The sequence below is a fragment of the Elephantulus edwardii genome, unplaced genomic scaffold (genome assembly GCF_000299155.1).
Source record: "Elephantulus edwardii isolate Elephantulus edwardi_28Jun2011 unplaced genomic scaffold, EleEdw1.0 scaffold00088, whole genome shotgun sequence".
Lineage (NCBI taxonomy): Eukaryota > Metazoa > Chordata > Mammalia > Macroscelidea > Macroscelididae > Elephantulus > Elephantulus edwardii.
Genome location: NW_006399838.1, coordinates 1274445 through 1292112, shown reverse-complemented (window position 1 = coordinate 1292112; position 17668 = coordinate 1274445). Strand labels below are relative to the sequence as shown.

General features: G+C 38.2%; 1 protein-coding gene across 1 annotated transcript in view; it reads left to right on the top strand.

Moving 5' to 3' along the window:
- Positions 1 to 17668, top strand: part of NAALADL2 (N-acetylated alpha-linked acidic dipeptidase-like 2) — a 1157216-nt gene that overhangs the window by 876049 nt on the left and 263499 nt on the right. The window contains exon 10 of the mRNA XM_006890336.1: positions 6418 to 6564. Coding sequence (XP_006890398.1) covers positions 6418 to 6564 — 147 coding nt within the window. The remainder of the gene's footprint in view (positions 1 to 6417; positions 6565 to 17668) is intronic.

Here is a 17668-nt window from a genome sequence, read left to right as displayed (position 1 = left end):
TGTGGGTCCTTGCGTCTTCAAGCTTCAGTTTCTCCTTTTGTTTTTCTAACTTGTGCTTTTTTTTTTCCTTCATAGGTTCGCTATGAGTCACAGGCAACTCGACAGCACATAACAAGAACGTCACTTTATAATACTTCAGTATTTCTAAAATACAAAAATTCTAGGCTGGTGGTGTTGAATCCTAATTACAGTCACATAAAGCTTTTTTTTTTTAATTTAATTATTTTTTTTTACTGATTCTACCATTGAGGTTTATTGTAATTGCAAATAAAATTAAAATCTTAACAACTTCAATCATTTCTCGATCTGACTATTGTTCCAGTGTGGACTTTCTGCAGCATATGTTTCACATCCTTCTCTGTTTCAGTGAACAAGTTTTTGTCATCTGTATAACACAGGTTGTTGATGAGTCTTCCTCAAATCTTGATGCCACATTCTTCTTCATAAAATCCAGACTCCCAAATGATCTGTTCCATGTATAGATTGAAAATGTATGGAGAAAATATACATCTCTAATGCTTCACCTCTTTTATTTTGAACTATTTAAGTGTTCCATGCTCTGTTTGGACAAGGCTTCCTGGTCTAGGTAAAGGTTTCACACAAGCACAATCAATTGTTCTGGGATTCCTATTGTTCTCAGTGTTAGCCATAGTTCCTGATCCACTCAGTCAAATGCCTTTGCATTGTTGATAAAACACAAATAGACATCCTTATGGTACTCTCTGATTTCAGCTAAGACCCATCTTACATTGGCTTTGATATCTCCAGTGTCACTGCTGCTTCTAAACCTGGCATGTATTTCTGACAGTTCTCTGTCAATGTACTGTTCTAGTCATTTTTGGACAATCTTCAGCACAATTTTGCTTTCATGTGATGTTAGTGATATTGTTTGATAATTTCCACATTCTGTCCAATTCCTTTGTTTGGGAATGGGAATAAATATTGATCTCTTCCAATTGGTTGTTCAGGTCGCTGTTTTCCCAGTTTTGTGGCAAAGCTTGGTGAGCACATCCAGGGCTACATCTGTTTGCTGAAACAGATCAACTGGTATTTCATCAATTCCTTGCCACCTCCTTTGGAGCAGCTTAAACTACCCCCTTTATTACTGTGGGTTCTTGATCATGTGCTACTTCTTGAAATGATTATCAAGAAATTATTCTTTGTATAATGACTTGGTGTTTTCCTTTGATCATTTTATGATGCTTTCTGGATCATTCAAGATTTTGCCCATAGTATCTTTAAGGCTTGAATTTGTTCTTCAATTTCTTCAGCTTAAGAAACACTATGTGAATTTATTCCTTTTGATTTTGTAACTGCAGTTCTTTGTACATTTTGTTATAATTCTTCGCTTTGTCTTCCCGAGCTGTCATTTGTAATCTGTTCATCTCTTTAACTTTCTAGTTTCTCCCCTGTGTTTTGGCTTCTCAGCATTCTAAGGCAATATTCAGTCTCTTCTGACATCCATCTTTGACTTTTCTTATGCCTCTGTTTTCATAATGATTTTTTGCTTTCTTCACGAATGAGGTTCTTGATATCATCCCATAGTGCATATGGTCTTTTAGTATTTAAAGCCTCAACCTTATTCTTGAGATTTTTTTTTTAATTCAAGTGAGTAGACTCAAGGTCATATTTTTGTTCTTGTTATTTTAATTTTTTTTAGCCTCAGTTTGTACTTTTACATGAGTGGCTTATGGTTTGTTCCACAGTCAGCACCTAGTCTAGTCTTCATAGCTCATAACCGAGCTTCTCCAAAGATTCTTTCTAAAGATGTAATCAATTTGATTTCTGTGTAGTATATCTGGTGAAGTCTGTGTGTTTAATTGGCATCTGTGTCTTTTATAAAAGATATTTTCCATAAATAAATCATTGTACAATATTCTATTACTTTATCTCCATAATCAATTCTGTCATCAAGCCCATATTTAATAATTACTGATCCTTCTTCCTTGTGCCCAACTTTTGCATTCCTGTCACTGATTATTATTGATGAATTTTGGGTGTAAGTTCATTCAAGTTCAGACTGCAAAGGTTGGTAGAATTCTTTTATTTCCTCCTCTTTGGCTCTAGTTATTAGTTCATATATCTGAATAATAGTGGATTAACAAGTCTTCCTTTTATTTGTGTAGACAGTGTCCTGTCACTCACAGCATTGTATTTCAGGATGGATCTAGAAATGGCCTTTTTGACTCTGAATATGTCTCATGTTCCCCTCACTTCTTAATTCCTAGCATAGTAGATCATGTAATTGTTTAATTCAAAGTGGCTCATGACAATCCTGTTCAGCTCGCCAGTGCCTAGTATGTTAATATTCCATTTCTTTTTTAACAATGTCCAATTTTCCTACATTCATACATTACAATTACTAGTGGCTGCTTTCAATTATTCTTCCTCATTTTTATATTTTCCACTATGAGGCTCATTCTCCAGTGCTATTTGTAATGGTCTAAGGGTACTTTATTGCTCATAGTGTTACAATTTGAAAACAAAACCCAAGAAAAGCCTCAATAAACTCTAGTTTGCTTATACAATATAGTGAAAACCTCCTCTTTCCTTCTATTTATAAAGTGCTAATTACCCATTATTTGTGAATAACATTAAAGTGAATATTGACTTGTTTATAAACATTATCACTGACTTACCATTTTAATTGGTTGTAACTTTGTTGCTAAATTCTTGCTATTATGTCACCACAGAAAATTGCAGCTGAAATAAACACTATTAAATGCTTGAAAAGACTATGACCCATTTTAAAAGCTTGGTTTTATAAAACATTTCTTGATACACACATGCAGAAACATACACTCACACTCCAGGTCCTATCAATATAATTCAGTATCAGAGTAGAAATGGGCTGTGTGGAGATTTCAGTGATGGACCTTTTGAAAAGTTTTTTTTGAGAAGTAGACTATGAGACATTTCTGCCGATATTTTGATATATTCTCTCTAAAAGGTGAAATTCTTAGGTAGGTGGAACAAATGTTTAAGAATTAGACGAGGAATTAAAAGGCAGCCGTTCGCACTCACCCGGAGGAGCCTCAGGCCAAGACTTGATCTCTTTCCAAAAGGTTACCTTCTGAAACCCCATGGAACAAGCCTGCCCTGGGCAGGTGGTTCACCACCAGTTAGCTTTAGCTTGAAGGCAACGTACAACAATCTTTTTAATAGTGTTTCTGAAATGATCTCATGCCAGTGAAGTGTGGGAGGATGAAGAAAGCAAGTCTTGGTCAATGGCTAACCTGCTTTGAGTATACACATTGTCTGATTTTGCTTTTACTGTTATTTGCTGTCGAGTGGGAACTGAGTCATAACTGACACTCCAGTAGGTTTTGAGAGTCTATAAATGGCAAGGAAGGAGAATGTTTTGCCTTTCTCCTATGGAGCAGCTAGTGGATTCAGACACCCTTACTTTTGGATGTCATATAACTCTTTACCCACTCAGCCAACAACTAGAACAGCCTTGTATGATTTTAGGTATGATAGCATCATTTTGCCTCATATTCCTCAGGAATATTAAGCAGGAGATTGATATTCTTTCATGTTTTATAGTACAGGCAGCTAGGACTTAAAGATGTTCTCTTGTGCTTGTGGTTAAGTGCCGTGGAGTCGCAGGTGACTCATAGCGACCCTATGAAGAAGAGTCCTCGACGCTTGGGTGCGTTTCATCCTCTCTCCAGGTTCATAGGGTTTCCGGAGGCAAACTGTTATGGAAGTGGTTGCTACTCCTCCTTCCAAACTTGTTTTAATTGGGAGCTCCACCCCACTCTGTCCACCTTGGGTAACCAGCCTTAACACATTTGACACATCAGTGTCACAGTGTTCAGCCTCACAGCAACCAAAATAGATAAAATTATCTTAATTAGTATTAGTTATAAATAAAACTTTGATTTGCTTGTTTTTATATTTTATGTTTATACTTATATTTATGTTTGTCTTATATTTTAATATCAGATATTTCTTATTTTAAGAAATAACAATCTATCTTTTAAATTATGGGTTTAAGTTATGGGTTTTAAGACGTATTGCTGTAGTTGTTGGCATTTATGCTTACAATATCTGCAGATGTACTTTTAAGAGGAAATGGAGAAAAATATCTTCTGTGTCCATAAACATTTTAATAAACATGGATTTATATCCTGTTTTCTTGTAGTTGTTGTTGTGTGCCTTCAAGTTGACTACTTCTCATAGCAGTCCTAAGAACCGTGGCCCTAAACCTGGGCCAACCTCACTGTCTCTGACATACCTGACCCCATTGCCATAGTCACTGTGCAAAGCCATCTGATCCAGAGAACTCCTCTCCTGCATTGCCCTTCTGCCCTTCCAAGCACGATGTCCTTCAAGGACAAGTCTCTCCTGGAAACACATACAAAGTATTGAGACGGAGCAGTAAATCCTTGCCTCTAACGAGCGACCTGCTTCAAAAGAGCAACCTGGTTTCACCTTCTCCGAGGAAGACCTGCTTGTTCTTTGGGCAGTCCATCAGAATACGTTCAGTGCTCTTCCCAAGTACCACGACTTAAAGACACTGATTCAACTTCGGCCATCCTTAGTCATTGTGCAGCTCTTAAATAGAAAGCCAGCAATTTTCAGGACCAAGGCACATATTAGTCATGGCACATTTTAGTCTTTAGATTGACATCGTTGCTTTTTAGCACTCTGGTGAGGTCCCTGAGAGCAGATCTTTTGCTTTTCTGACTGCTGGAGTCAAAGCTGTTGATTGTGGATCAGAATGAAAGGAGATTATTAACACTCTCAATCTGTCTTGAAGCTGCATGCTGGCCCGGCTATAAGGACCTTAGTTTTCTTGATGTTGAGTTGCAATCCATGTTGAAGGTTGAAATACTTGATCTTCTGCAGCAAACACTTCATTCAAGCCCTGCTAAGTTTTGGTGAACAAGTTTGTGTCATCCACATAATACAAGTTGTTGATGAGTCTTTCTCCAATCTTGATGCTACATTCTTCTTCATAAAGTCCAGCTCCCTGAATGATTTGTTCTCCCTATAGTATGAAAAGGTATAAAGAACAGTTATCTCCCTGACATACTCCTTTCTTGATTTTGAACCATGCAGCCTTGCTTGATCTGTTGGGACAACAACTTCCTATTTTAGGTCTAGGATTCACATGAGAAGGAGAATCTGGGATTTCTGGTCTTTGCAATGTTAGCTACAATTTGTTGTGATCCACACAGTCGAACAGAATAGACATCTTTCCGGTACTCTTTGCTTCCAGCCATAATCCATTGTACATTGACAATAATATCTCTACTGTCAGCTGTTTCTAAACCCTGCTTGTATTTCTGGCATTTCTTTGTCAATGTGCTTTTGACAATCTTCACAAGATTTTGCTTCCATGAAATGAGTGATATTGTACAATAATTTCCACATTCTTTTGGATCACTCTCTTGAGGGAATAAAGTTAAATATGAATCTCTTCAATCAGTTGGCACAACCTGGTGATCATATCCAGAGTTGCATTTCTTTGTACAAATTTGTCAATTTGTATTTTGTCCATTCCTGAGGCCTTATTTTATGCCAATTCTTTCAGAGCAGCTTGAGCTTCTCCCTTTATTACCATTGGTTCTTGATCACATGCTGCTTCGGAAAGGGTTCTGCGTCAGCCAGTTCTTGTTGCTACAGTGACTGAATTCCTTCCATCTTCTTTTGCTGCTGCTTGGATCGTTCCATTTTGTCCAGAGCACCTTTAAGTGTCGCACCAGGCAGCTTGCATTTGCTCTTCAGTTCCTGTCAGAGCATTCTATAAATTTGTGATGAAACATAAAAACAAACAAATCAACCAAAAATCAAGCTCTGAGGTGTTTTGCTCTGACTCTTACATAAACAAAAGGAGAGTCAGTTCAATCCTGTGCCAACATCACAGTGAAAGTTTGTAGACACCCAGATCTTTTTAATCAAGTTAAAGTGTTACTGAGTTCAAGATAAATGCATTAAAAAATTCTTTTGAAGAAACAGCAATAAGCAAACCTTCACGCCAGTGCTAATGAAATGTCAGGGAGCTCCGGGGACAGAATCCATGGAGATTTGTACTATTAACCCAAAGGCCACCCCTCTGGCACTTCAATTCATCAGTGGCTTCTTACAATGGCGGACGGGTAATCTCTTCCCTTTCAATCTACGACCTTGACAACACACTTAAGACCCAGTTATGAGTTGATTCCAACTCCACAGCAATAAGAGAGAGTAAAATTTCAGAGAGGATCTAACGCAGAGAGGTTATAATACAGATTCTAGTGCCTCATCCCTTAAAACTCCTGTTAGTAGGTGAGTTGAGAGGAAGTGTTCTCAGTTTGAACAAGTATAACTGATACTGCTGATGCAGGGACTATATTTGGGGTCAGACTGATTTCAGGATGACCTGAATACCATCGCATGTATTAATAATTTAAATTGTGTTTTATTCAGAAAAAGAATTTCAACTGTACCAAAAGAGCTCGGTGCCCAGAAACCAACATCACTTCTGTCCAAATACAAGGAGATGCCAATTATTTCATCAACCATCTCGGAGTTCCAACGCTGGAGTTTGTTTATGAAGATGTCAAAACATTAGAGGTAATTGCTTAAAAAAATCCAACACACTGTTTCACACACAAAATTCATAGCAGATCTACAAGTTAGATTTTATTCAGACCATTTGTGTCTCCTTCCAAATAGGTCACTCTAGAAAGCTGCTTCATTTAGAGAGCTATTCTTGTTGTGCAAAGGCTTTGGAGAGTATTTGAAAACATCAGCTCTTTTCAATAGTGTTCAACTCAATTTAAAAAGATTTATACTGTCACTCACATTCTCACAGTGTGCTTTGCAACAAGAAACTTGCAGTAGTTGGATTAACATCAAAACATAATTGTAATCTTCAGTGTTCAGAGAAACGGATGACATGTGCAATAGATTCTCTCTCCTTGCCCAAGGGAAAATTTGTTTCATGGGCTCTGTATTAATTTGATTCTTGTGCATTAGGTACTCAGAGTTTGTCAACAGTTTGCCTGCCTAAAAGATCCTGTTTTCCCCTCGCTATTTCTCTCTCTTTCTCCATCCATTCCTTCCCTCCCCTTTTTGTAATAATTTTAAAAAAAAAGCTTTAAAGGCTGAAGACATGAACCAGGTTGCACAGTACAATACATTAGGCTGCCAACCGCAAAGCTGCTCCTGGGAGAACAATGAGACCATCTCCTTCCATGAGATTTGTGGTTTGTAGGTGTTGTTCAAGTCAGAACCGAAATACAGCCGACTCTCAGGTGGGTTTTCAGAGGCATCAGTTGCACAGGAGGAAATTCCCCCTCTTTCTGCCATGGTGCAGTCAGAGGATCCACATCACTTTGCACCTCCCTACCACTAACCTTCTAGACCCATCGACAACCTACGTTACACAGATCACACAGCAGTACTTGCTGAAAGTGAAGGGGGCCGGAAGTACCTGCTACAGAAGGCCAGGATGATAATCTTCAATAAGGATCAAAATGACAGAGATTCTCACCACTGGGCAAATAGGCAGCACCATGATGGATGGAGAAGAGATTGAGGTTGTTAACAGTTACAGCTTACTCAGCTCCACAATAAACACCGTTGGCACCAGCAGTCAGGAAATCAAAAGACAAATTACATTAGGTAAATCTGCTTTTCAGATTTCTAATTTCTGGGACCTTTCCAGAGTACTGACAAGCAATGATGTCAGTCAAGAGACTAAGGTGCACCTGACCCAGTCCACAGTCTTCACAGTTATTTGCTATGCATCAGAGAGCTGGATAATGGCTAAGGATGATAGAAGAATCGATGCCTTTGAGTTGTGGTGCTGGAGAAGAGTCTTGAACATACCATGGACCACCAGAAAACAAATAGATCTGTTTTGGAGACAGTGAAACCAAGTTTCTTCTTGTAGACTAGTATTTTGAGGCTCTGTCTCACGTACTTTGGGCATGTGGCCAGAAGGGACCAAGCCTTTGAGAGGGGCATCTGTCATGCTTGGAAGGGTGGAGGGACAGACAATGCAGGAGAGGAAGACCTCAGATAAGAGGGATTGATTCAGTGACTGGGCAGTGGGGATAGATGCATCACAGTCAGTGAGACTGGCTCAGGAGAGATCAGGCTTTACAGCAATTGGACAAAGGCTCGATGAGTCGCATGTGACTTGATGTTACATAATAACAACAAGCTTCCAGAGATCCCTTATAGAGATTTACAGCGTCTTCAACCTGATAGGTGGCTGTGTTTAGTCACATAGTGGATTGAAGATAGTGGGTTTCAACTCTGGGGAGGGGTGATCTTGAGTCTGGTCACCCAGGAGATCTGTCACAGCAATAGGAAGAAGTGGGAGAAACAGGTGTCAGTGAAGTTGTGAGAAGATAAAGTAATATTTTGAAACTCTTAAGGCTAAGGAACATCTAATAGAACTACTTTAGTCAGAAGAGAGAATAAATTTTTCAAATTATACTCAGAATTATATGCACAATAAAAATATTTTATTCTATTTATATTCAAAAGGTGATTAAAAAAGAATCACTTATGCTTTACAGCAAATGACACTGTAGAATTCTTCAGTGGGAAAGAGTTTTAAAAATGGATTTGTCCCTTCAAAATATGAATAATTGAGATCATTTCACTTGGTGAACCTCTACAAATAACCAATATTAACCTTTGTTTTCTGTATGAACCTATAATATATATTTACATGTAGTCATTAATTGTTGTTGTTGTTGGTTGCCGTCGAGTCAAGCACGAATCCTAGAGACTCTATGAACAAAAGCCCTAATGCCTTTCGATAATTATTGTCATTTTTCCAAGTTCACAGAGTTTCCAGAGGCATGGATTTAGGAAGTGAATGCCACTCCTGCTTCAAACCTGTTTTACAACTGGGAGCTCCACCAAACACTGTTCACATTGGGAAACCTTTATGGTATTTGATACCCCAATGGCACAAGGGTCAGCATCACAGCAAACCCAGAATACTTCATACAGCACTTTGACAAAGAGTGATGTACAAAGTGGAAGAATGTTCTTCCAGATAGAGCAACACTAGTCTCATTTAGCAATGGTTAAGTGTCGTTGAGTTGAATACGACTGAGAGTAAGCTTCACACAAAAGATCAGAACTCTATAACTATAAAAGTACATAAATGATGTTAGTTATCCAGCGGAGTTTTGTACAGAAAGGATGTTAGTTATAGAGCATGTAGAGTTTGTAGAGTTATAGTATGTAGAGTTTCCAGAGACATCTAGCTTAGGAAGTGGATGCCACTCCTGCTTCCCAACATGAATCAATCTGGAAGCTCGTCCAAACATTGTACGTAGCAGGTAACCATTATGGTATTTGACACTTGTATGAAACATCATAGTAACATCAAGTTGTTCAGTACAGCAAATCGACAAAAGATTGCTATGCCATCCATGATGTAGAACATATTTATCTTATGCCACTTACTAATATAGATAGTGATATTTAGAATGTTGACAGGAAACTGCAATTATTAAAAACAGGCAGACAGATAGATAACTTTAAAGATCTCTGTGTTAAGGAGCTGCCCTGCCCTGGTTTCCTAGCTACCTGCTGTTCTGCAGGAGACATTTGAGCAATCTCCTCCTTGTCCAGGAGACATTTGAGCAATCTCCTCCTTGTCATTTAGTGCCTCTGAAGACTCTCTGGTGGTCACCTGTGAGTTGGTTCTGACTCAACGGTACTTCACAGCAGTGAATCTTTAGGTACTGATCTATCTGTCATCAAGCTAGAAACAGACATACCTCAAGTATTCACTCCCATGGTTAAGTACTCTACTAAGAGTTGAAATGTGATCGGTTTGGATCTGCCCAGAAATGCCTTGGAAGACAGGCCTGGTGGTCTGCTTCTAAATGTCACTGTCTTGAAAATATTGTGAAGATAGTCTACTCTGTACACTTGCATTTGCTATGGGTCAAATAGTAATAGCCCTGCTGGTGCAGTGGTTTAAATGTTCAGCTGCTAATGGAAAAGTCAGTGGTTCGAGCCCTCCAGACATTCCTTGGGAGAAAGATGTAGTTGTTGTTGTTAAGTGCCGTTGAGTTATAGTGACTCATAGTGACCCCTATGAACGAAAGACCTGAGCACATGTATAACTTGCATGGTTTCTCCGGGTTCATAGGGTTTCCGGAGACAAGCTTTTTCCAAAGTGGATGCCCCTCCTGCTTCCAAGCTTGTTTGGCAGAGGGCTTAAGGAGGTTTTTAAATAGGAGGTCAAATCACATCGTCTCATGCCCCTTAGGGAATCAACATTCCACCTTAATCCTAACTAGAACCAGCAAACAAGCCTCTGTAGAACCTGGCTCCCTTGGCTCCTTCAGAGGACTTCCAACCTGGATTCCAAAGGTGTAGGATTGGTTCCTAACAGATTTACAGGCTCGAAAACCCTTCCAGGCAATTACACTTGGTCGGAAATGTTTCCTTAAGGGACCCACAAGCAGCATATTTGAGTTTTTGTTCATTTGTTTAGGATACTTGTGCACTTGTGTGTGTGTGTGTGTATATATGGAGAGGGACACACAGAAGGACAGATAGCTTAATAATGTCAGTATCAGAAGGCCTAATTTTCACATCTCTGCAGCACTTTTCACATCAGCAGTCATGGTATTTCCTTTTCTCTCTGAGTCTCTGTTTCTCATCAGAAACTAACTAAAAGCAAAATAAGCAAAAATAATGCCCAACACGTACTGAGCGCTTGCTGGACGTGCAGCACCTTATCAAGTATTTACCTCGTTTGACTCAAAACATCTCTCTGAGGTAGGGATTATTATTAATGACAAATTTGACACTGAAAAATGGAGCATGCAGATTGAGTAGCTAGCTAGTCCAAGGTAACAAAGCTAATAAATGGCCGAGAAGGGACTTTTCTCTACTCGGTTTTATTCTCAACACATGTTGCAACTTTAAAATTCAGTCGCAAGACCCAGTCCATAAGTGCATTTTGTCTACTCTGTACATTATGAAGAAATTGGATGTTCTAGTAATATTGTGCTTGTTTTCTTCTTAGAAACAATTAGTTGAGATATTTCTCATTGATTTATCACGGTCTTTATAATAAAGAACTGGCTACATTGTTTGTCCTAGAATGTAATTAATAATGTCTTTCTCAGTACCTGTTTTCCAGTAGCATTTACAACTTCAGAAACCTACTGGAGGGTCAGTTATGAATTATTTACAACTCAATGACAATTAATTTTCTGGGGGGAAAAATGGAAAAGGGAATGAACAAACTAAGAGTCATATATATCAAATGACCCAGTTACCTCTGTGGAAACTGAGGTTTATCAAGTTTAGGATCCTTTTGAGTAAACTATTTCAAGGGGATAATTCTATAGCCCCACATATTTAAAAGTTGTAAGTAGGTTTATAATGATATTTTAAAGAAAGTATTTATTTTTCGTGTGGCTGCTTATAAAGCAAACTAGGATTTATGCCAGTTACATATTTTTGTACAATAAGAATAGTTATGGGTGTGTTATATTCATCAATGTTAGCATAAATAGGTAGGTAATAGAGGAAAGACACAGGTTGAAAATACTAAAAAAAAAATAATAAAAATTGAATTACAGGAAACTAAGGTCTTGCAGTAAAGCCAGAAAACCCCTGAAATGTAAAGTCAGTTCCAATTTATAATGATCCTCCACTCGATTTCTGAAGATGTAAACTTCATGGCAGGAGTCGACACATCTTTCTCCCCTTGGAGGATTTAAAGTCCTGCAGACAAGCAGGTTTTTTGTTACCAGTACCACACACTAAGACGATACCACCAATCTTCTTCCCTTTTCATGGAAGTTGTATCATTACTACTTTTTTAACTATTTTGATGAAATGTGATACTCTGTTTTACCCACAATCCCATTTAATAAATTCTCTTATAATTTCTCTGAATGCAGATATATTGCTTTGAGATTGCTTAGGGTCTTTTCATCTTTACCTTTTCTTAGTATCTCTATTCTAATTTTCCAACAATTACATTTCAATTAAAAAACTAGCTATGGATTTGTCAAATGTGAGAACGGCCCCTGCTTATAAGGTGTTTCTCTGTTAGCTCAAACATCTCTGGTTGTAATCTTCATTTAAATGAGGTTTTCAAGTTGTACACTCTGCTACCTGCTAGAAAACTCATGCTTCCATCATTTAAAGACAATGCAGAAACTGCTGAAAAGGAAATTAAAAGGCACATGCTTTCCGATTGAAAGTACAATATTCATGACAGTCTGTTGGTCCAATGCACATTCATTCTGTCACTTAACAACTGTTGCACATAATTTTGTCCCAGATCAGTGTATATGCTATTAGGCATGTGAGAGAGTCTGCCTTTCTTACTACAGTCATGTGGTGCATAACATTCTCTTGGGCAATATTTGACCATACATACACTTGCTATTCTAACTGCTGTAAAGCATAATACGCACCCACACAATGTGCAATTTTTATATTTGTGTTGTTGTTATGTGTCATCGAGTCACCTATGACTCATAGTGACCCTATGCACAATAGTTCTTAAAGTTTTCCCTGTCCTGAGCCAGTCTCACTGACTCCAACACACTTACCCCCATTGCCTTAGTTACTGTATCAGTACATCTCAACCAGGGTCTTCCTCTCCTTTGCCGTCCCTCCACCCTTCCAAGCATGACATCCTTCTCCAAGGATTGGTCTCCCTCCTGGACAGATGCCCAAAATATGTGAGACAGAACTTCAAAAATCCTTGTCTTCAAAGGGTAGCTAAGTTTCACCCTCTCCAAGATATATCTATTCCTTTTGAGATGATATGTTTAATGTTCTCCAGCACCACAACTAAAGGCATGTATTCTTCTGTCATCCGTAGTCATTGTCCAGCTCTCTGATGCATAGCAAGTAATTGCAAAGATCATGGCCTGGATCAGGTGCCCCTTAGTCACTAGACTGATGCTGTTGTTATTTAGCACTTTGGTGAGGTCCCTGACAGCAGATTTCCCAAATGCAATTTGTCTTCACTTTCTGACTGCTGGTGCCAAGAGTGTTGATTGTGGAGCTGAGTCAGCCGAAATTATTAACAACCTCAATCTCTTCTCCATAGCTTTATTCACCCAAATAGGAGCTCTTTTTCTTCTTCACTCAGTTGAAGCTTACATTTTTACTCTTCTACTTGAAATATTCTATTTTAAGATCTATTTACCACTATATCAGGGCATTTAGTATTTAAAACAATAATGAGGTAAAGGCTATTAGAGATTTCATAAAGCAGAGTCTTTGCAGAATTGCTTCAATATTATTTAGTAACCAAGAGACAGAAAATCCAATTTCATAGGTGTTTTGAAACTCTTAATAATATTTGTGAGGTTAAGTTACTTTAACATACATTCTGATTCTTAAACACACATATACATCCACATAATCACACACACACACATACACACACACGTAACTAGCAATTCGATGGAATAAAAAAATAATTCCGTGGTGCAAATTTAGTGTACATTTTGCACAAAGTACTTGATAATTTGCATGTTAATTATTTAAGTTATTCTAAAAGTTATTTTTGCCTACCGTCAATTGGAATCGACTTGTAGGCCACCCTCTAGTAGGTTTTCAGAGGCAACAAATTACATCAGAGGGAATTGTTCATCTTTCTTCTGCAGAGAATCTGGTGGATTTGAACCACTTGCCTTGAAGTTGGCAGTTGAAGTTGCAACTCCTCACCACTAAGCCCCCAGAGATCTTCCTCTTCTAAATAGGATCATTTATTTTACTTACATTAGAGTTTATTCTTTGATTAAATTTTTTCTTTATAACCTACTGACCATTGTTATGTTACCAAATAGTAACAGTTAAAAAGTAAATGTAAAGCTTTATTTCTTAAGGTAACCACCAGTTAACATACTTTGTTCTTACTTGTTGGCTATCTCTTAATCTGATATTTCATACTTACGGCAATAGTAGGAAATCTAACATCACTTGCACATTTGTGACATAAATCCAGCAGTAACAAATACTGAGGTGTGGTGAGTGTAACCCTGACTGCAGTGTGTCAACTTGACAGGACTATAATGGTTTGGCAGTCAGGTAATAATGTGACTGGACCATTATGTGGTGATATTTTTGTACAAGGTTGATGAAGCAGAAGAACATAGTCTTTGGCTTCTGTTTTTAGAAGAGTATGTGCTAAATTACAAATGAGTTGTCCTGAGCTTTTTACAATATCTTCTAGGATAATTTTTATATTCTTAACAAAAAAACATACCTAATGACACTTAAGAATGACATATTAAACAGAATTGGACCTAAAAATGGAGATCTAAAGATCTGATATCCCTTAGGAAATGCTGATTTAGGGAACTGATGGGTAAAATAGGATACTGCATTCTTCATAGCATCTGCCACGGTCTTCAACTCTGCTGTGAGTCTGTATGAACTGACGGGCTGTGTGTTTTTGCCCATCTGTGAGTATTGCCATTCCACCCACCTGACAAACAGCATGAAGTAGAGGATACAGCACTCTCTCGTAAGCTGAGGCTCAACAAGGAATTCCACTTCTTAGAGTCATTGCTTTAGAAGAAAAGGTTAAACCCCAGTCAACAAGTCAACAGTTATTGAGCGGCCTTGAAATGCTTTGATGGTGCAGTCTATGAAATGCCTGTCACAGAGGGAGTGCTATTAACGTTGTCACTTGCTTCCAAGAGCCTGAGGAGTAAACATAGGAAATTGACGAGTCAGATATTGAAAAGAGGAAAAAAAAAAGGACAAACTCTCAAGACTCCAGTGGATAATTCAAAAGAGCATTCTTCAAATTGCCCAATATTTTAAAATAGTCACAGGGAGGACAGATTTCCTTTAGAGACTGGCCTTGTGTCGAATGCTAAGTAAGAACATTTATTCTGGAATTCGTCATCATCGGATCAAATATACAGAATGCACGCTGCATGCTAAGGCTCTTTTCAGTGATTGTCCTGTTTTCAATCTTCTTATAATGCTGTTTGTGAGATTTTCAAGTGAATTTTATGGGAGACTATGTTGTCATTTTGGCCAGCTCCAACATAAGAATATAGCGTAAGTAACATGATTTATTCAGATATTTGTTAATTTAAACTCACTTGTAAATTTAGCCAGCAGTTATTAAGTACTTGCTATGATTCAGGAACTGTTAGAAATACAATGCAAAGTAAAATATACTTCTTTACCTCTAAATAGTCAGTCTATCTTGAGATTCAGACATAGAAATAATGGAATTAAGTACTTATAGATGTTCTTTTATGTGATTTCTACTAAATAAACATGAGGAAATAAATAAGAATTTTCATTCCCTTAAAAACATAATTACTGGTGTCCCTGATTTCTTGAAATTATCACAGTAAGATATTTTCTGAGTTCCTGAGACTTGTATTCGCTCAGGTTTGGTGACACACTTGTTCAGAGTCAGTTGGAGGATAAAAAAGATGTTTTCTACCAACTTTTGCAGTTGAAAATCTATTAAACATACAACCAAGATGAATTCATGATAATGGGTGACTGGAATGCAAAAGCTAGAAACAGAAAAACAAAAAAAGTAATAAACAATAAAAGCTGGGAATAGGAAAGAAGGATCAGTCTTTGGAAAACATGGACTTGATGGCAGAAATGAGGTTGGAGATAGCATGATAGAATTTTGTACAAAAAATGATTTATTCTTTGCAAATACCTCTGGTAAAGAAGCATAAACACACATGATACAGTTAACTTTCACTCGATGGTCTGCACCGGATTCAGATCGACTATATCTGTTTAAATAGTCACTTCTTGTTGTTGTTAAGTGCCATTGAGTCATTTGTACAAGAGCTCTAAACGCCATTCTATCCTGTGGCAAATTAGCCATCTCAAACACACTTATTCCCATTGCTCCAATCACAGAATCGATCCATCTCATTGAGGGTCTTCCTCTCCTTTGCCGCCCCACCACTCTGCCAAATATGATGTCCCTCTCCAAGGACCAGTCCCTTCTTGTAACATGCCCAAAGTATGTCAGATGAAGCTTCAGAATCCTTGATTCCAAGGAGCATTCGGACTTCACCTGCTCCAATACAAACCTGTTTGTTCTCCAAGCAGGCCATGGTATATTCAACACTCTTCTCCAGCACCACAGCTCAAAGACATCAATTCTCCTTCTATCATACCTATTCACTGTCCAACTCTCCGATGCAAAGCACATAATTGCGAAGACTATAGCCCGGATCAGGCGCACCTTAGGCTCCAGCCTGATGTCGTTGCTCTTCAGTACTCTTGAGAGGTCCCTCACAGATGACTTTCCCAATGCAATTCGTCTCTTGATTTCCTGGCTGCTGTTACCAAATGTGTTGATTGTGGAGTCAAGTAAACTAAAACTGTTAACTATCTCAATCTCTTCACCATCCATACTGATGCTGCCAATTGGCCCAGTGGTGAGAATCTTTGTTTTCTTGATGTTGAGCTTCAGTCCATATTGTAGGCTGCAGTCCTTGACCTTCTGTAGCAAGTGCTTCAGGTCCTCCTCAGTTTCAGCAAGCAAGTTTGTGTCATCTGCTTAATGCAGGTTGTTGATGACTCTTCCACCAATCCTGATGTCACATTCCTCTTCGTACAGCCCAGTATCTTGGATGATCTGTTCTGCAAACAGATTGAAAAGGTATGGAGACAGAATACATCCATCCCTGATGGACCCCTTCTTGATTTTGAACCATGTAGTGTCTCCTTGCTCTGTTCTGACGACTGCCTCTTGGTCTAAGTATAGGTTTCACATTAGCACAATCAAGTGTTCTGGGATTCCCATTCTTCTTGGAGTCAGCCACAGCTTGCTGTGATCCACACAATCAAAAGTCTTTGCATAGTCAATGAAGTACAGATAGACATTCTTCTGGTATTCTTTAAAGAAGCTTAATATCAGCAGTGAACACAAGGCAGGTGCTGACTGTGGAACAGAACAGCAACTACTCATATATAAGTTTGAACTAAATCTAACTAAAGTTAAATCACAACCACAGGGATCAAAATTTGACCTTAAATGTATCCACCTGAATTTAAAAACCATCTCAGGAACAGGTTTGAGGCATGAACACTGATGAATTGATGAATTATGGGGGGATATCAAGAATATCACCCAAGAAAAATGCAAATAGTCATTATAGAGAAAGGGGAAGAAGAAAAGACTGAGATGGATATCTGAAAAGATTCTTAATGTTGCATTAGAGCACCAAGAAACAAAACGAAAGGGAAGAAACCAAGATGTTAAGGAGCTGAGCAGAAAATTTCGAAGGGCAGCTTGTGAAGACAAAGCATTATAATGAAGTAGGCAAAGAACTGGAGTCAGAAAATCACAAGGGCTGAACTCACTTGGAATTTCTTACGCTGAAGGAACTGAAGAACAAATTCAAGGCTTGAGTTGTAATACTTAATCTTGGTATAGGCAGAATATTGATCCAGAAAGCATTAAAAGATGAATGAATAAGTACACAAAGTCACTGTAGTAATAAGAATTGACTTACAAAGAAGAATTTCATCAAACAACATGATAAAGAGGCAATGGTGATGAAAGAGGAAGTTCAGGCTTCTCTGAAGGAATTGGCAAAAAACAAAGCCTCAGGAAATGATGAAATTAATATTACCTGTGAACAAAATATGGCTGAAAATGATTCAAAAACAGCTAGAGCAATGCAGAGATAGGAAACAGCCAAAAGTTCGA